General features: G+C 42.3%; 2 protein-coding genes across 8 annotated transcripts; both read right to left on the minus strand.

Moving 5' to 3' along the window:
- Window positions 1-54: 54 nt before the first annotated feature.
- Window positions 55-11,525, minus strand: LOC135558873 (afadin- and alpha-actinin-binding protein-like). Of its 2 annotated transcripts, none has more exons than XM_064993062.1 (14): window positions 11,290-11,525; window positions 7,194-7,305; window positions 6,830-7,002; window positions 6,415-6,627; window positions 5,612-5,722; window positions 5,247-5,382; window positions 4,992-5,067; window positions 4,684-4,864; window positions 4,271-4,439; window positions 3,635-3,774; window positions 3,121-3,294; window positions 1,397-1,511; window positions 1,019-1,172; window positions 55-855 (listed from the first exon to the last, which is right to left on the minus strand). In XM_064993062.1, the coding sequence occupies exons 2-14, from the start codon at window positions 7,234-7,236 to the stop codon at window positions 699-701; spliced, it is 1,842 nt and encodes a 613-aa protein (XP_064849134.1). In that variant the 5' UTR covers window positions 7,237-7,305; window positions 11,290-11,525; the 3' UTR covers window positions 55-698. The 2 variants fall into 2 exon arrangements, with proteins under 2 accessions (XP_064849134.1, XP_064849133.1); XM_064993061.1 differs by having other exon boundaries at window positions 3,121-3,297; window positions 11,290-11,524.
- Window positions 11,526-13,486: 1,961 nt separating this feature from the next.
- LOC135558874 (mucolipin-3-like) lies at window positions 13,487-19,646 on the minus strand. Of its 6 annotated transcripts, none has more exons than XM_064993065.1 (14): window positions 19,528-19,646; window positions 19,270-19,344; window positions 18,517-18,791; window positions 18,045-18,212; window positions 17,572-17,725; window positions 16,524-16,605; window positions 16,327-16,423; window positions 15,929-16,028; window positions 15,426-15,535; window positions 15,089-15,238; window positions 14,904-15,005; window positions 14,614-14,736; window positions 14,187-14,393; window positions 13,487-13,952 (listed from the first exon to the last, which is right to left on the minus strand). In XM_064993065.1, the coding sequence occupies exons 3-14, from the start codon at window positions 18,754-18,756 to the stop codon at window positions 13,824-13,826; spliced, it is 1,662 nt and encodes a 553-aa protein (XP_064849137.1). In that variant the 5' UTR covers window positions 18,757-18,791; window positions 19,270-19,344; window positions 19,528-19,646; the 3' UTR covers window positions 13,487-13,823. The 6 variants fall into 6 exon arrangements, with proteins under 6 accessions (XP_064849137.1, XP_064849136.1, XP_064849138.1 ...); XM_064993064.1 differs by having other exon boundaries at window positions 19,270-19,348; XM_064993066.1 differs by lacking the exon at window positions 19,270-19,344 and having other exon boundaries at window positions 18,517-18,786.
- Between the last annotated feature and the right edge of the window lie 295 nt (window positions 19,647-19,941).

Raw genomic sequence — 19,941 nt, forward strand, 5'->3', positions numbered from 1 at the left:
CACACCCCCTGGTATAAACCGCTATGGGGCGCCAAGCACAAAAAGTTGAATTGATAGATGAAAATAAAAAAACCGTTTATTGCAATTTCAGAGCAGCATATATGTTAGCGCTTAATTTTAAACATTTAGAATAAAGTTCTCTTTAAACTATTCATGATATATCTGGAGTGAAAACAATGTGTAAACATTCTCATGGTTAGTCAGTAGCCTATTGATATCCAATTTGGGAAAAGCTAACATTTGTAGTGATACAGAACCCCAAATGAAGGTTTGGCTGCCACTTGGCGAAAGCTTAGAGACTTGGATATGCTTTGCTTAATAAAAATGTATATAGAAGAGAAAAAAAAATGGCATTTCCAATAAAGTGCTCTCTGAATGAATCAAGTTTTGGTGAACGACAATGTGCTACTGTTCAGTATTAGTCCGTGATCATGCAACATGAGTTGCACAAAAATAGGTCTCCGTGGCATCCTGAGGCAGTGGTGGCGTTGAAACATGGGTCATGTTCATTAGGGAACGTAACAGAAAATGTTTTGCAACAGAAATTTAAAAAATGAGTGCATCTTATTGGACAAATCCAGGTATTCTTTCCCTGTTTCAGTCCATTTTCTTCTGTTTGGTGTCTAATGAACTCTGCCATGGATTGTCATCCGAGTTGTCTGTTGAGTCCACAGTAACACAATGGTACTAGTGTGTCTTCAGTTGAGGCTGTTTTCCTCTGACCCTAAAGAGAAGATACTGCAGCAGTCTCCACCTCTGTGTCTGTGCTTTGACCTGACCGGAGTATCTTCTCTACTGTGGATGGTGTTGGACTCCTGCCAGCTCCCTTGTGTTGAACTGCCTACAGAAGAGGAGCTTAGATAGAAAACAAACAAGAGTTAACCACAGTTTGTTTGAGAGAACTTAAGTTCATAGTATCAAATCGGTGTCATTGATTATCACTATCTAATGTAGGAATGAAACATTTTAAAAAGGAGAGTGAGCTGGCATAGCGCAAAATAACTAGTAAAAACGGTACCTCCTGTCTGGTATGAGGCATAATGTACGGTAGAGATCAGCTGTGGAGGGCATGCCAGCAGCAGAGGCAGCTTTAGGCGTTGAGAACGCCGTGTACGTCCGGGATTTGGTCAGCATGGCAGAGGTGGAGGGGATTCTCATCTCTGGTTCACTACCTAGAGGGGAACAGGGAGTTGTGACCAAACACAATATGATTCACAAAAGATCATTGGCGTGTTTTTTGTTGTTGTGGTGATGCTGCATTATACAGTATGCTGCCAATCTTCCAATACAATATTTTCTACACAATTTCCCAACCAAATCTGCTGTATATATTTTCCATTAATCTCGATCTGGATTAGCAATACGAATCGTTGCTGTAGTAATCATCACAACTTACTGACTGACAAGGAACGAGGATTTGACGTTGAATGACTTTTGCGGTCCACGAACGAAGTCATGTTCAAGAATTGATTCTTGAGCCACAAGGCGCGGTCTTCCTCAAAAGCCTTTTTCTGTGAAAACACAAAAGGAAAAAAAGAAAGGGGTAATACACAGTTACAGTGGCAAGAAAAAGTATGCTAACCCTTCGGAATTACCTGGATTTCTGCATAAATTGGTCATAAAATTTGATCTTATCTTCATCTAAGTCACAACAATAGACAGTCTGCTTAAACTAATAACAATTATACATGTTCATGTCTTTGAGCGCACAGATTCACAGTGTAGTGTGGAAAAAGTATGTGAACCCTTGGATTTAATAACTGGTTGACCCTCCTTTGGCAGCAATAAACTCAACCAAACGTTTTCTGCAGTTGCGGATCAGACCTGCACAACAGTCAGGAATTTTGGACGAGTCATCTTTACAAAACTGTTTCAGTTCAGCAATAATTTTAGGATGTTTGGTGCGAACCGCTCCCTTGAGGTCATGACACAGCATTTTAAATTGGGTTGAGGTCAGGACTCTGACTGGGCCTCTCTATAAGGCTTATTTTCTTCTGTTGAAGCCATTCTGTTGTTGATTTACTTCTGCGTTTAAGGTCGTTGTCCTGTTGCATCACCCAACTTCTGATGAGCTTCAATTGGCGGACAGAGCCTTACATTCTCCTGCAAAATGTCTTGATAAACTTAGGAATTAATTTCTGTTGAAGATAGCAAGCTGTCCAGGCCCTGAGGCAGCAAAGCAGCCCCAAACCATGATGCTCCCTCCACCATACTTTACAGTTGGGATGAGGTTGGTGTGCTGTGCCTTTTTTTCCTCCACACAGTGTTGTGTGTTCCTTCCAAACAACTCAACTTTAGTTTAATCTGTCCACAGAATATTTTGCCAGAAGCACTGTGGAACATCCAGGTGGTCTTTTGCAAACTTCAGATGTGCAGCAATGTGTTTTTTTGGAGAGCAGTGGCTTCTTCCTTGGTGTCCTCCCATGAACACCATTCTTGTTTAGTGTTTTACGTATTGTAGACTCGTCAACAGAGATGTTAGCATGTTCCAGAGATTTCTGTAAATCTTTAGCTGACACTCTAGGAGTCTTCTTAACCTCATTGAGCATTCTGCACTGTGCTCTTGCAGTCATCTTTGCAGGACGGACACTCCTAGGGAGTAGCAACAGTCCTGAACTTTCTCCATTTATAGACAATTTGTCTTACCGTGGACTGATGAACATCAAGGCTTTTAGAGATACTTTTGTAACCCTTTCCAGCGTTATGCAAGTCAACAATTCTTAATCTTAGGTCATTTGAGCTCTTTTGTTCAAGGCATGGTTCACATCAGGCAATGCTTCTTGTGAATAGCAAACAGTGTTTATAGGGCAGGGCAGCTCTAACCGACATCTCCAATCTCATTGATTGGACTCCAATTAGCTTTTGGAAAAGTCATTAGCCTAGGGGTTCACATACATTTTCCAACCTACACTGTGAATGTTTAAATTGTGTATTCAATATAAACAAGACAAATAATGTGTGTTATTAGTTTAAGCACACTGTCTATTGTTGTGACTAAGATCAAAAGTTATGACTAATTTATGCAGAAATCCAGGTCATTCCAAAGGGTTCACATACTGCAAGTGACAACTTTACAAAACATTTCCAACTTGAGAACTTGCCGAAAACAAAAACGGATACCTCATGGCCGAGGCGAATTGCAGCATCAGTAAAGTTATGTCTCTCCCTCTCAAAGTTCCTCCTCTGCTCGTCAAAGAGCCGCCACTCCTCTTTGAGACGCTCCTTATCCTCCAGAGTGTAGCAGTCATTCAGCAGAGCAGCAGTCTCATCATCATAGCAGGGAGAGTTGAGCTGCTGCTACACACACAAGGAAAAGGTAATAATACTTGACTGAGAAACTCCTGGAAGGGTCAAATTCAAGGCAATAACAAGAGATGTACAGTAGATCAAATCAAATTTTATTTGTCACATGCACCAAACACAACTGGTGTAGACTTTACCATAATACAAATAAAATAGTAACACAAGAGGAGAAACATCAAATACATATGAATGGAGCTATATACTGGGAATACCAGTACCATAGCAATGTGCAGAGGTACAATATATTTGAGGTAGATATGTACTTGAAGGCAGATACTTGTAGCTCGGTTTGAAAAAGAGAATTGTGTGTCGCGTTGTGGGTCTAACTAACCTGTAGGAGTTGCTGCTGGGTCTGGATGAAGTCTTTACACTGCTGGACCTCCAGTCTCATCCTTTCCATCTCCTCCTCGTGGATCTGTCTGGGGACCAGCTCTTTACCAGCACACTGCTGACTCTGCTGTACCAGGGAGGCTGGGAAGTGGATGGATGATACAATATGATCAATGGTGGAGAAGAAAGCTCCCTGTGACATATAGAATGTATTGGCAGCAGAGTTGTTTACATGTTTTATTTGACCTTTATTTAACTAGGCAAGTCAGTTAAGAACAAATTCTTAATTACAATGACGGCCTACCCCGGACGACATTAGGCCAATTGGACGCCGCCCTACGGGACTCCCAATCACGGCCGGTTGTGATACAGCCTGGATTTGAACCAGGGTGTCTGTAGTGACGCCTCTAGCACTGATATGCAGTGCCTTAAACCGCTGTGCCACTTGAGAGCCAAAAATGCAGTAGTACTGGTCATGATTTTATGGCAGTGAGCCAAAAGTGGATTATTTCATTTGCCTTCATGTAACACCCGTTAATGACCAGAGAAAGCCAGTGATGACGACTAGGTGAGTTACAGATTGTCTACTTCCATGAGATATAGATAGATAGATATATATATGGAGATGCGTTTATACCCTGGCTGTCCAGTCTCTCCATGTGGCTCTTCAGTCTCCTCCACTGCTGTCGGATGCTATTGGTCAGCTGCTCCCGGGCGTGCTCACAGGACTGGTCCCTAGCATGATCACATGACTGATCCAGGGTCTCCTTACTACAGTCACCAACCTCATCTCTGTCCGAGCTGGCCTGAAAGCGTAACAATAGGCATGATCACTCCTCTACTCTCCAATGTTTATAGCGAAATGTCACTTCCATACCATGTAGAACAGTGAGATTTTGTGAGTGGCTCTGCATAGACAGACACGATTTGTGATTAAGATTTGCAGGAGCATTTCAAAAAAATTAAGTGATCTAATCCCTTTATTACCACATAAAAATAACTAAGTAGACTATTGCTACGGTGTCTCAGATAGGACAATCATCAATTCACCCGTTCCAGGCTGTCTTCCGCACGGTCTCCTCTGGAGCAGGATTTCCTGGGACTAAGAATGGACACCATCTCCCGCTTCATCTGCTGCAGCACCTTCTTTAGCTCAACGTTCTCCAGCATCAGAGCCCTCTGACGACCCTCGTAGTCACTCAGCAGGGACTTGTACATCTCCCCCTCATGTCTACAATCATGGCAAATAAATACGTACTCATCAAAGTGGGATCTCCAAAGCTATGTAGGATTTGTTGCATCAAGAGTTGATGTAAGCACACAAAACCGACATGGTTCAGTCAGATGAGTTTTGCTACCTGGCCTCCACCTTTCCAGTCTTCCATTGGCTTCTCTTCCCATCAGCCCGTCCCAAGTAGTTCAATACATCAAGCGCTAGTAGAGATAAAGGGAGGAAAATGGGAATGAGGGACTTGCTATATAGGCCTACATCATTTTCAGTGTTCTCAGACTCTTGTTGAAAAAAAATGAAAAAAAGACTAGATTGCAAACATATTCACATTACCAACAACCTTTGGAATAAGGAGGAAACAATTGTTTTGAGATGCCCATACCAAGTTTCTTATCCCTCTTGTCCACCAGTAGCTGGTTGAGGCGTTCTTTGAGCTTGGTGCTCTCCCGCTCCTTCCTCTTGGCATCATGGCTGTACTGAGAGGCTCTGCTGGTGATGATGCTCTGGAGCTTCTGCACCTAGGGTGTGTTCAGTAGGGAGAAAACATTTTGAAACGGGGATGTACTACCTGAACTTATCCAATAAGAACAGTTTTGTTTTTCGCTTACAAAATGCTTTGCTATGGTGTGCACTACTGAGCAAGATGCTGGTTCAGGCTCACACACTCAAAACTACATTTCCTATTAAAACTTGCAGCGACATAAGCACATCACTCAATGATTAACAATTTTATGACAAAGTCTTTACCTCATCTTTTTCTGTTTTCAGGCAGTTCTGCAGAGTCTTGTTTTTGAGTTGCAGCTGCCTCTCCGTCTCAAGCAGTCCTGACTTCTCTCTTTTGTAGAGCTCCAGCTGATCCTTTGGGCAATTACATACATTTTTTATTTTTATTTTACCTCCCCCCTTTTCTCCCCAATTTGATGGTATCCAATTGGTAGTTACAGCCTTGTCCCATCGCAGCAGCTCCAGTAAGGACTCAGGAGAGGCGAAGGTCGAGAGCCGTGTGTCCTCCGAAACACAACCCAGCCAAGCAGCACTGCTTCTTGACACACTGCTCGCTTAACCCGGAAGCCAGCCGCAACAATGTATCGGAGGAAACACTGTACACCTGGCAAACGTGTCAGCCCGTATTGTGCCCGGCCCGCCACAGGAGTCGCTAGTTCGAGATGGGACAAGATCATCCCTGCTGGCCAAACCTCCCTTAACCCGGACGACACTGAGCCAATTGTGCGCCGCTCCATGGGTCTCCCGGTCGCGGCCAGCTGCGACAGAGCCTGGACACAGCTAGCACTACGATGCAGTGCCTTAGACCACTGCGCCACTCGGGAGGCTGGGCAATTACATACTTGTTGTACATGTTATATCAACACAATTTTGCATACGCAATGTGCTCACCTTGACGACAATATCATAACAATAACATGTCGTATTCTAAGCAGTAAGACCTTTCAGGACACCATCAAACCTTAACTTAGCTCCCCAAGCTAGTATTTACTGACAATTTGCACCCTGCCTGGAAAACGATCTATGGGAAAGGCTGCCTGACTGACCTTGAGTCTGGAGTTGGTCATCTGCAGGTGTTCCAGGGCACTGGAGCTCTTCAGCTGCTCCGTCTCCTGCTCCTGCAGGCTGCGCTGGCTGCGGCGGTGCATCTGGAGCAGCTCATACATCATGTTCAGGGCTGGCACCGTGTTCAGCCCCCAGCTTCCCTCTGGTGAGCTGGCCTCAATACAGGCAGAGGAGAAACCCAGAGAGTCCATCTCCTGTACAAGCCCCAAATAAGGGCAGAAAAATGGGTTAGCAGCATACAGTGAAAATTAAACTAGATCAATGAATAATCATTGAGCAACATCAGATACACAAACCTAAAAAAATAAATAAATAAAAAAACGGTAAAATAAGCACCTACACAAAGTCAGTATTGGATTATTCCAAATGTAAACTAAATAATAGTAATTTCAGTACCTGAATTATGTATGAGGTACACTGGGGAACATTCTCCTCAGTGCAGAAGGCACTTAACACATTGTAGGAGCTCTTGGACAGTGTCATGGTGGAGGACTGCATTGTAGGAAGGTTGTTATGATGCCTCGAGGGGGACATCATCATTCTTGATATGCTGGAGATCTCATGGTTTTCTAAACACAGCAGGGAAACAGAGAGAACCACCAATTGATGAATCACAAGTTCACAGGCAGCTGACTATGAGGTTTAAAAAAAATCAATTGTGCCCAAATATAGGGCAAAATCCCACACCATCCAACAAAAATCCATATAAAAACAAACAATTGTCTATTTTGTCCCCGGGTCCCCATTTGAATTAAATTACCTATTGATGGCTCTATGGTTAGTGTCGTCCACCAGTCTCCCATGTCAACAAAGCGTCATCCGCGAGACGACAGACCTGACCGACCGGAGGCTGCACTCACTGGAACAGAATCCTGAAATAGAGCGTCAAGCAGCAAGCCAATGACATAAGACTCCAAGGCAGCATAATCTGGATCGATTCTTCACTCACGCCATGCGGGATTAAACGTAATCTGGGTGTTATGCCAGCATGGGACCGGGTTGGGGGTGGGTAGGGCTTTCAGGCCTTGGCTGTTACACTGGACTGTAGTGGAGTGATACTTTGAGCTTGAGTAGAGAGGGTTTTGCATGTTAACTTTAACTAGGCTAATGACTGTATGCCAGGGGAAGGCTTTTAGACACCCACACAGAAAGGCCACTGACTGTGGTGTGTGCAAGGTTTAATTAACAATGCCAGTGGCACTGAACTCAAAATGCTTAGTTTGAGAAAAATGGCTTCAACAAGAGGCAACTGCACACTCATTATTCAAGAGGGCCTCTTCAGTACTTAATTGTTCTCTTTGACTATATACAATAACGGACACCGACGTCACGCTTTCAGCCAAACTAAATACCTTCTTTGCCCGCTTTGAGGATAATACAGTGCCACCATCGCGGCCTGCTAACAAGAACTGCGCAGCCGCTACCATTGTTCCTGTACCCAAGAAGGCAAAGATAACTGAACTAAATGACTACCGCCCCATAGCACTCACTTCTGTCATCATGAAGTGATTTGAGAGACTAGTCAAGAATCATATCACCTCCACCTTACCAGCCACACAAGATCCACTTCACATACAGCCCTAACAGGTTCAGAAAGGTTCAGCCATCACACTGCCATATCCCATCTGGACAAGAGGAATACCTATGTAAGAATGCTGTTCATTGACTACAGCGCAGGGTTCAACACCATAGTACCCTCCAAGCTCATCATCAAGCTTGAGGCCCTGGGTCTTAACCCTGCCCTGTGCAATTGGGTCCTGGACTTTGACGGGCCACCCCAGGTGGTGAAGGTAGGAAACAACATCTCCACCTCGCTGACCCTCAACACTGGGGCCCCACAAGGGTGTGTGCTCAGCCCCCTCCTGTACTCCCTGTTCACCCACGACTGTGTGGCCATGCACGCCGCCAACTCAATTAAGTTTGCAGACAACAGTAGTGGGCTTGATTACCAACATTGATACAGCCTACAGGGAGGTGAGGGCATTCGGAGTGTGGTGTCAGGAAAACAACCTCTCACTCAACGTCAACAAAAGGCGATAGTGAACTTCAGGAAACAGCAGAGGGAGCACCCCCCAACCCACATCGAAGGGACAGCAGTGGAGAAAGTTAAGTCCCTCTGCGTACACATCAACAACAAATGTCATGGTCTACCCACACAAACAGTGTGGTGAAGGCGGCGCAATAGCACCTTCGACGCATCACCGGGGGGCAAAATATCGTCCCTCCATGACACCCGATGTCACAGGAAGGCAAAAAAGATCAAAGACAACAACCACCCGAGCTACTGCCTGTTCACACCGCTACTGTCCACGAGGCGAGGTCAGTACAGGTGCATCAAAGCTGGGATTGAGAGACTGAAGAACAGCTTCTATCTCAAGGCCATCAGACTGCTAAACAGCAATCACTAACTCAGAGAGGCTGCTGCCTACATGAATAACCAATCACTGGCAACTTTAACAAATGGATCTCTAGTCACTTTAAACAATGAAATACTGTTTACATATCTTACATTACTCAATCATATGTATATACTGTATTTTATACCATCTTGCACCTTGTCTATGCCACTCAGCCATATATACACTCAGCAAAAAAATAAATGTACCTTTTTCAGGACCCTGTCTTTCATAGATAATTCGTAAAAATCCAAATAACTTCACGGATCTTCATTGTAAAGGGTTTAAACACTGTTTCAATGAATCATAAACCATCAATGAACATGCACCTATGGAATGGTCATTAAGACACTAACAGCTTACAGACGGTAGGCAATTACACCAGGAACGTACAATCCCTCCATCAGTGCTCAGACTGTCCGCAATAGGCCGAGAGAGACTGGACCGAGGGCTTGTAGGCCTGTTGTAAGGCAGATCCTCACCAGACATCACCGGCAACAACGTCGCCTATGGGCACAAACCCACAGCCGCTGGACCAGACAGGACAGGCAAAAAGTGCTCTTCACTGACGCGGTTTTGTCTCACCAGGGGTGATGGTCAGATTCAAGTTTATTGTCGCAGGAATGAGCGTTACACCGAGGCCTGTACTCTGGAGCGGGATCGATTTGGGGGTGGAGAGTCCATCATGGTCTGATCAACGCTGTGCGTTACAGGAAAGACACCCTCCTCCGGTACCCTTCCTGCAGGCTCATCCTGACATGACCCTCCAGCATGACAATGCCCGGATCTCAATCCCATTGAGCACGTCTAGGACCTGTTGGATCGGAGAGTGAGGGCTAGGGCCATTTCCCCCAAGAAATGTTCGGGAGTGTGCAGGTGCCTTGGTGGAAGAGTGGGGTAACATCTCACAGCAAGAACTGGCAAATCTGCTGCTGTCCATGAGGAGGCGATGACCTGCAGTACTTAATGCAGCTGCTGGCTACACCAGATACTGACTGTTACTTTTGATTTTGACCCTCCCCCCTTTGTTCAGGGACACATTATTCCATTTCTGTTTGTCACATGTCTGTGGAACCTGTTCAGTTTATGTCTCAGTTGTTGAATCTTATGTTCATACACATATTTACACATGTTAAATTTGCTGAAAATAAACAAACAATTGACAGTGAGAGGACATTTATTTTTATGTACATATTCTCATTCACTCCTTTTAGATTTTACTGCACTGTCGGAACCAGAAGCACTACGCTACTCGCATTAACATCTGCTAACCATGTGTATGTGACAAATAAAATGTGACTTATAATATGATCCTTAAGATTTCTGGTGAAACAAGCTCAACCACATTCTACACTCACCACTCCCCTTTAAATAGATAACAGTACAGTTATCAGCAAACTCTGTTTAAACATACATTGTGCATTTTAGACTTAAGTATAATAGACCTGACTGTCTCAATTGCCTCGGGCAACACCAGAGTAGAAAGTTATTCGAGCCACAGAGGCAGTAGCTATGTCAGAAAACACCTTCTCAGGCACCCCTTATCCACTGACCCATGCTGCATTTTATGTACACCGATACTCACTCCCGTTTAACCAAAGATACTGGTTTCCCCTTTTGTCTGTGATTTAACTTTGCCCTATGTCACACTGTTACCCTATCCACTGCGCCTCCATCTAAATCCAAGAAGAGCAACCAACTAGCTAGCTAGCTAACATTTTAGCTAGTGTTGACATTACGATTGGGTGAATATACTATCAACACACTTTGGCACATTTTCAAACAGTATTTAACCCCAAAAGGTTCAGACTTTTCTGTTTCCATCTATGCGGCCCGGCACTCGTGCCCCATGGCTCCGGTGGACCTGCTGTCACTTGGGGCCAAAGCCAGGCCACCGGTACTTTTCAGATGGCATTTACATACCACTGGTTAACTGTGAACTTTAACACCTTCTCACAAAGCAACTGTTTTGATTATGCATAGATTATTGATTCTGCTCTTGACAAGTCCTCACGGTCAGCCCTAGCTATGGAAACACGAGTTCCCTAGTGCAACATAAGGGTGTGTATGTACAAGTAACACTGGTGTTCCAGTTTAAAAGCAGTAGCTAAAACATTACTACTGTTCGCTTCTTCTTATCTTATTGAGTTGCTGCAAGTGAGTCAGATAAACAAACAGGAGGCTCATTTGAAAACGTAGTCAATCATGTAGTTACAAGACAAGTTAAAGTTAGCTGTCTAACGTTAACTTGTCACCCTTTCAGCTACGATTAATGTTATCTTGTTGAACTGGTTTACCTACAGTAACGTTAACCTAGCCAGATAAAAAGCTGCTGGCTTCGGGTAGTAACGTTAGCCAGCTAACTCTGCTTTGATGAAACGTGTATAATAGCTAACGTAACGTGTGTATAAAGTTAGCTAGCCAACGAAGCAAGGACATGGCTGGATAGTGGATACTCACTTGACTTGATTAGCCTGCCTTAGTGCCAGCACAGCCAACTCTATGCGAATCCGAGATTGCGAGTGTACAATGATTTTCTCTGTCTAGTTCTTGACAGTGAATGCCAAGCCACTTGGATAATTCTACTCACTGTGGTACAGTTAACCCCACATTAACAAAATTAGATTTGTTTTTTAAGTGGACGTCTTTCTGGCTTCAAAACAAACACCACCGTCATTGGCGAATGCGTTGTCAAGCAACCAGTATTAGTCCACTGTATTGGATCATGCGCACACCTTTAATAGACGATTTATGCAAATATGGAAGGCTGTCAAGTGCATTGCAGCGCTTTATTGAAATTTACACCCACTTTACACCCACACCAGTGTTTTATGATAGTGTTGGAACTAAAAAATATAATTTCTATTGTATTGTATTCTGTTCTATTGTACTATTGTACTAGGAATTTAGTCTAGGTATGAAGTTACTGTTGAGATTTAGAAAATTAGAATGCAGAAGGTGCACTTTTTATATTCAGTCACTGATAGTCACTCACTGAGCCCATGTCAGCTAACATGATTTAGATCACTAGGTAAAGTAATCTATCCAGATTACCGACTGGGCATACAAGGCATCACCATTGGGCATACAGGGCATCACCATTGATTTTTGTTTTGAACATGTATGAATTGCAGCTAAATTAGCTTTAAAACTGCAGAAATTTCTCAGCACGTTATGGCAAAATGTGTAAAATGTCAGGAAATGTTTTTTAAAACCATAACATTTTATCTACACCCCATGGCAAAATGTGTAGGATTGCAGAAAATGTACTTTAACACTACAACAACAACAAAAATCCACAGCCAAGAGAGGGAGGGGGAGGGACACCAAACCAAATCTCGCTTAGGGACGCCAAAAGGCTAGAGGCGCCTGATGAGCTTGGATGTTTTCCTGAACTTTCCAATACCATTTGGATGCATTTTTAGTGACTTACTGCTGCAAAGACAAATTGTTATACCTTTCCCATAGTCAAGTCATTTGAAACATACTCAAAAAACAAATGTTAAGTGGGAAAAAATGAAAAGAGAAAGAAACTAGAACGTTCTAAGTGCATAAACCCATTTGAACTAGGCGCTGTAAGGTGTGGTATAGTCTAGCCAGCAATAATGACACGCAAGCAAAAAAACAACACTGTCAGACATCTTAAAGTAAATTATGTTGTCACATCATTGTTCAGTGATTATAGTAATTTGTCTGATGATCATAATACATGTATTGGATGATGTGTTCTGACTCAATCTTGGTAAAATAGTATTATTCTATAATGAGTATATTCAAATAGCTACAGTTTTCTTAAAATTGAATTCAGAAGTGTTAGATAGGCCGTCATTGAAAATAAGAATTTGTTCTTAACTGACTTGCCTAGTAAAATAAAGGTAAAATAAAAAAATAAAATAGAAAAAGATATAACCTTACTGCTGAACCCAGATTGACATTTCAGAGCCACAAGTTTATACTGTATCTGAGATTGTACCCACCTAAATAAACTGATTTACAAATGTCTCATGATTTTGATACTTTGCACTTTAGGTATCTTTAAGGTGAGGACCTTAATGGGATATGAAAGAAGAATTCACTACAAAACAGTGCTGACATCTGGGATGTGAGAATGTTGATAATCTTTATCTCAGAACTATGCTTTGCGTAGACAGACCTTTATAGTCCCACGGTCACGATCTCTAAATACATAATGTCTATTTGTTTGGCCCGTGACCCACCACACAGATTATATATTGGCCCACCAAGCCCAAAAGTTTGAGAACACCTGCTCTAGTATAATTGTGTTTCCATCAGGAATGTGACACTAAAGACTTGGGGCGAGCAGAATCAACAACCTCTGCATCATTCAAGACAGTTGCTTTGTGAGAAGGTGTTGAAGTTCACAGTTAGCCATTGTTATGTAAATTAAAGCACAGGGCCTGGGCTTGGCCCCAAGTCTGGGCATGTCCCTCAGAGCCATGACCCAGTCAGCCCCGGGTGCCGGGCCCATGTAGCCGGAAACCGAAAAATCTGTCTTTTGGGCGAAACACCAGGATAAACCCTAATTGGAAACTCGCCATTAGCCCACTGATTTAGCCTACCTATGAGTGTTATGAGTGAATGCATACTTTTTCTCTACTATGTTACCTAGTAAATGCAAGCACAAACAATGTCACGTTACATTAAAATACCACCCATTGTGCAATTTAATTGTTCATACATAATTACATAATACAATCACATATAAAAAAGTATACTATAGATCAACATATACAAACTTTAAACAATTTTCAAAATACATTTCCCAACACATGAAGAGCTTTAATGCCTACTAACATATGTCTCTCTCACACACACACACACACACACACACACACACACACACACACACACACACACACACACACACACACACACACACACACACACACACACACACACACACACACACACACACACACACACACACACACACACACACACACACACACACACACACAGCTACTTTATAGGGTCTATCCAAAGCAGGAGCAGCAGCAGGTGGGTTCCTTGTCTATCTTGTACTTCCCAGAGTCAGGCTGGTCTCTACACTCAGCCACAAAGGCCTTCAGCTGGGACACCAGGACTCTGTCCTTCTGGTGTTGCTGAAAATAAACAGTATGGCAGTTAACTTTCTGAACATTTACATACAGTACTATACTATTACCATGTTACATAACCACTGTATTGTGTGCTGTAACATTAAATATACCAGGAAGGAGATGCAACATTATACCAGATCATTGAATTACCATCTTTTCTCATTGAACAGGCATGCAGAAGATAAACAGGGACGGTTACTTTTGAATATGTCATGCCATGTTAATGCAAAAGCTGACCTTGATGGTCTCGTATGTGTCTGTGATGATGGCAATGAACAGACTGAGCACCATGTAAATGAAGAGAGAGAGGAAGGAGTAGAGGTAGAGCCTGCTGAACAGCCACACCATGTATCTCTTCTCTCTCATCTTCTGGAAAGTGGAGTACAAGTCATCACCGTTGATCAGAGAGAACAGGCACTCCGTCACCTTGTCCAAGGTCCGGAACTGGCAGAAAATCAATTGGTAACACTTTGCATTAAGGTATGTTGTGCTATAAAGGATTATAAATTTGTATTAGTTATATGTAATAAACCATTGTAACACATTGGTTCAAATCGTAGCCCTTCATATACTGGACTGACTTAATATATGTGGATTCTAAAATATCTTGGGCCTACATATACAGGTACCGTATACCTTTTTGTTTTTTAGTGTACCTACTTACTTTCTCATGATACGGCCCCAGAACGATCCAGCCACAGAAACAGTAGCCCAGGTAGATCAAGCCAGCGCAGCAGGAGAAGCGGATCACATTTGGAAACGCTGCCCTTAGGGCCAGAATTAGGATCTAGGAGGAACAAGGAACCTTACTCATCTATGTTTCACTATTTGAATATGTGCTGTCCTTTATGAATGCCATGTACTGTAATGTTCCTATTCAGAGAACAAATCATTGCTGTGGTGCTGATGGAGCATTGCTGTTAAATTGAGCTCATTTCTTATGTTAGTCCTTACGTTATATTTCTTAAAGAAACCCAGGTAGCGGATAACTCCAACCCAGACAAGCATTGTGGATGTCCCAAGCAAAATACTGCAGACATCATAGTTTGTAAGGTCCTGACAAATACAGAAATATGAATGTCATATTGGACATACAGACACATGAACAAAAGGTATGTGCTCAGGTGTAGTCACTACACCTTAGTCTGTATTCCAATTTTGAGGGCGGATCCAGCGATGGTCAGTGTATCGCTGACGATGATCAGAATATACCAGCCGTTCACAAACTCCATGCGCTCAGACCAGGGCACAGTTTTACCAAAGTAGGTGTGGAAGAATGCAGTGTAATGCTGAATGAGAGAAACACACACCATAAGCAAAAACACATCAATATTAATGCTATTGTTATAGTGAGTAGGCGATCATGAGCTGGGTATGCTTCTACTTGTATATTGTATGAATGCCTGACCGTTTTCATGGTATGTACAATCCTAATATTTAACCTATTACCCCTATAGAATGGTCTTCTTAACTTACAAACTGGAGCTGAGATCCTTTGCAGACTGAGCGTGTGCACAAGATGAGTGAGGTAAAGCAGGCGAGGATGACGAGGGAATCGAACAGCAAGAGGTGGTTGTTCTTCCCAGCTGCAAATTCAATCAATCAGTAAATTAGATAGTGACACTTTTTCCCCATGCATATAGGATGGAGGCTGACAGATTACTGCCACTGCAAATGGTAGGATCTCTACTGTAAACATATGAAATATGGACTGTAGTAAATGAACATGCTGAGCAACAGATTATGGACATTTCCTAAATGTTTTAAATTGTGCCTCCTTCTGGCATTGAGAGGCACAGCCCATGTTAGAACTACAGTATGTTACAAATAAGGAGACGTGACAGTCTGACTCAGCTCACTAAACACTCTAAATCTTAACTACTGAGGTCACAAAGAATGTAGCTATTACTCAGACAAATTGTATGCTAACTGAACATTTTTTTTTTTTACATACTGGGATGATCTTATGATATACTTACAAGTGCTTTCAACATTCCAGTCTTTACATTCATTGATTCCAACATTATTTTCTAAGTTAATCTTTATCCTCCCACTGTGTGCACGATTGTCAAACATTATCTGCCAAAAATAAAGTCAGACAGAGACATCATTTGCTTGTGAGTTCTAGCAAGGACGACTGAATCCAGGTTTCAGCAGTTGGATTTCAACTGGTTTAAGTAACATTTTAAATGCACCATTACTAGAAAATGGAGAATTGACTAGTTATTCCATGACACAAATTAATCCGTTAACTTTGTTGACTCGCTACTGGTTTCCATTTGTCTTCTCCATTGACACAGAGGACAGCTGCATCACACTTAAAAGCCTAAAAGAGCTTGAAGAAGTTGTTTCCTGAGTCATACAACCCACCACCTACAATTATACTAAAGGCATAACAGTCTGGGAGCTCGTGGTGGCGCACTGTCTGCAGGTTGATGGCTTTCAACGTGAGGTAGATGTTTACTGACAACAGCCTGAGTGAGAGACAAAGAAACATTTATGATTATAGACTACAACAAAAGAAACCTAGTATAGGGGGCCAACTGTAGTTAGACTGTTGGTCTGGTCAGTCACCTTTTAAAATCCAGAGAAAAGTTAATGTCTCTTGACAAAGTTTTATCCTCCAATGGCTCCAGAGGATATACGGAAATACATTCTGTGAGGAAAAAACAGAAATGTCTTCATAATATACCTTAATCCAGTGGTAACCCTTGTAATGGTTACAAGCAATTCCCAAACTTCCTGTTTCTGCAGGCACACGAATGAACTGACAATGTGATAAATACTATACACTGAGTGTACATAACATTAGGAACACCTGCTCTTTCCATGACATAGACTGACCAGGTGAATCCAGGTGAAAGCTATGATCGCTTATTGATGCCACCTGTCAAATCCACTTCAAACAGTGTAGATGAAGGGGAGGAGACAATTGAGACATGTATTGTGTATGTGTGCCATTCAGAGGGTGAATGGGCAAGACAAAATTTTTAAGTGCCTTTGAATGGTAGTAGATGCCAGGCGCACCAGTTTGAGGGTGTCAAGAACTGCATTGCTGCTGGGTTTTTCATGCTCAACAGTTTTCCGTGTGTATCAAGAATGGTCCACCACCCAAAGGACATTCCGCCAACTTGACAACAGCTGTGGGAAACATTGGAGTCAACATGGGCCAGCAAACCTGTGGAAAACTTTCAACACCTTCTAGAGACCATGTCCTGACAAATTGAGGCTGTTCTGAGGGCATAAGAGTGTGCAACTCAAAACTAAGAAGGTGTTCCTAATTTTTAGTACACTCAGTGTAAATCTACTACAACAACAACACACAATCTGGGCACTGACAGCTGTGAGAAGCCAGAGATCTGTAAATAGGACAAACAGTCCACGGTCAGTGTTTAGTTGAGCATGTAAGCAGATATCTAACAGCTGGAATGGATTAATCTAACAAAATGACTTACATACGGTTTATTCCCAGTCAATGTGGGCCCATACATTAAAACTTAACATTATTCCCCCTTATCATATTTATTTTTTAAGATGTCTAAACCATGTTATTATCCTCTCTTATAAAACACTTGAGGCTATCACAAAAAAAAATACAGAATGAAATGGTGTGCTCTTGTACCTTTGTCTACATGTGGGTCTATATCAAAGGTGTCATTGCCAGGGGAGATGCTGCCTTTCCTGAAGAACTCCTGACAAAGGATCAGAGGGGTGTACTCGCCCTCTATCTTCTCATACGCATGGTTCCCTACCGTCAGGTTCTGCAGGTTTATAAACTGAAACAAGGAAAAATATAGTGAGACATGATATACAACCGTGTTCTGGGCCAGATTTGTCACAGGTGTTGCAAATGAGGAAATTCACTAATTTTTTTGGTTGTCAACATGTTTAGGGTTCACTATAAACAACACTGTGCTCCACTGTTTGATAAGTCTCATATGACTGTGTAAAAAATTTAGATGACACACGGGGAATCAGCTACTGTAACCTTTAAATACTGTGCTGTAATCTACATAAGACATATCATTTACACTGGTAGGGAACAAGCAGTGAGAAAGACTTTGCTCTTTTTAGGCCATTTGAAGTCTACATTACCCTATCGATGACGTAATAGATGTGGTCGTACACATCTGTTTTGGTGTACACTGCGTATCTGTCCACATGTTGGTCCTTGTATTCTTTCAGGAAGAGGTGTTTAAATACCATCAAGTTTTCCTCTTTAAAGGTCACCATCATCTCGTTACTCAACCCAAAAGACACCAACTGAGGAAAACAAACATGTAATAGATACATCCATCAATTATGCGTAACACAAAGCATTTGAGATTTTTTTTCATTTTCTTACATTTTATTAAAGTGAATAAAATATTTGGGATTTTAGACATGGTCTTTCTCGGGACTTCCATTATTGTGTAATGCCACTTTGGCTCACAGTCATGGTTTAATGGGGAAATGGTTAAATCTATGGGTATTTCACTTCTCTAGGCGGGTATATTGTACCTATATTTTACATGACCGACAGTAGTAGCCTAAGTCTCCTCCTACACTGTATTCTACAGTAGCCTACCTGGAACGTGATGATGGCAATTTTCAGAATCTGTAACATTAGTTTCCATGGTTTCCGGCCCCTGGCTCTATATTTTTCACAGGGGTTCATAAAGAAGTACTTGAGCCTCCTCCTGAAGTCTTCCACCACTTTGGAATCACCGGGGCTCTGGCTGGAGATGGGGCACCGGGTGCAGTGGCCATTTGGGCTCCTCTCCTCCTCTGCTGGCCCCTGGGGCACAAGGGGCTCCACGTCATCCATCGGGGCAAGGAGATCCTTCTACACTGTAGACTATACTGTAGATACCACTCGATTAGTCACACACAGATTTGACATGACAGCCAAAGTCAAGGGAAGAAGTGGCAGTGGTTAAAATGAATCAGCATTCTGATTGTCATTTCAGCTGGTGTTTAGTCAAACACAGGATTTCACCATCTTGGAATTATGAAAACGAGTACTGGGCTACTGAAACTAATATAGAGAGAGTCAGGCAGAGTCAAACAGACATGTTTCTGAAAGTGCAGAACAATGTGATGAAAGAGAAAGAGTTCAGCCATTCCTTTCATTTTGATCTTCATCTAAACAGGTTGGACTGCATTCAATGACTTCTGTCGCTGTCACTTTTTATGCTCCCATGGGCTCCATAAATGACACTAAAACAGGATAAATTACACTGGTCTGTGACATCGACGAACACTTCTTATTTTCCATTACTCATTAACATGAAGATATAGGCCTACAGCAGAGCAAACACATAAACAACTTTAAAAATACCTTTATATTGGTAATACGTAGGAAAATGTCATGTGGTCCACATAAAGTTGCTGTTCAACGACAATTGATACAGTTCTGTCTAACACAAGTGGCAAAAAAACAAAACATTTACTGTCCCAAATCACCAAATATAAATCAAGATACAACCTCGTTATTTAAATGTCTTCATCTTTGTCTTTGTCATCATCATAACACTTTGCTAGGTTATTCCTACTAAAAGTTGGAACATACATGGAACGGCGACGGTTTATAATTTACCTGCGATCCAGAGATGCACCTGACGCGTTCTACTGAGCAGATTTAGTGCGTGAACAAGCACGTTTTTTTCTGTCAACATCGGATAGAACAGACACGGAGACACTCGATCACTGTGACTGTCATTCTCTCGCGTCATTCTGCGGTTTTCCTCTTTTTCCATAGTAGCGGGAAGATGTTTGGGGGGGGGGGGGAATAAAAAAGATCCCCGTGCTAAAGACGGCAATAGGTCCGCAAATAAAGAACTAGAAAAGGCCCAGTGAACTACTTTTGTGGAAAAGGAGAATGTTCTAACTAAAAAATATTTTGCCCGTGCTACAGATGACTATATTGGTCCGCTAACACAGGATTAGTAAAGGCCCAACACCACTTGTGGGATTTTTTTTTACCGCCCAATTTTTTTTATTGAATTTTAAT

Source organism: Oncorhynchus masou, chromosome 17, assembly GCF_036934945.1.
Source record: "Oncorhynchus masou masou isolate Uvic2021 chromosome 17, UVic_Omas_1.1, whole genome shotgun sequence".
Taxonomy (NCBI): Eukaryota; Metazoa; Chordata; class Actinopteri; order Salmoniformes; family Salmonidae; genus Oncorhynchus; species Oncorhynchus masou.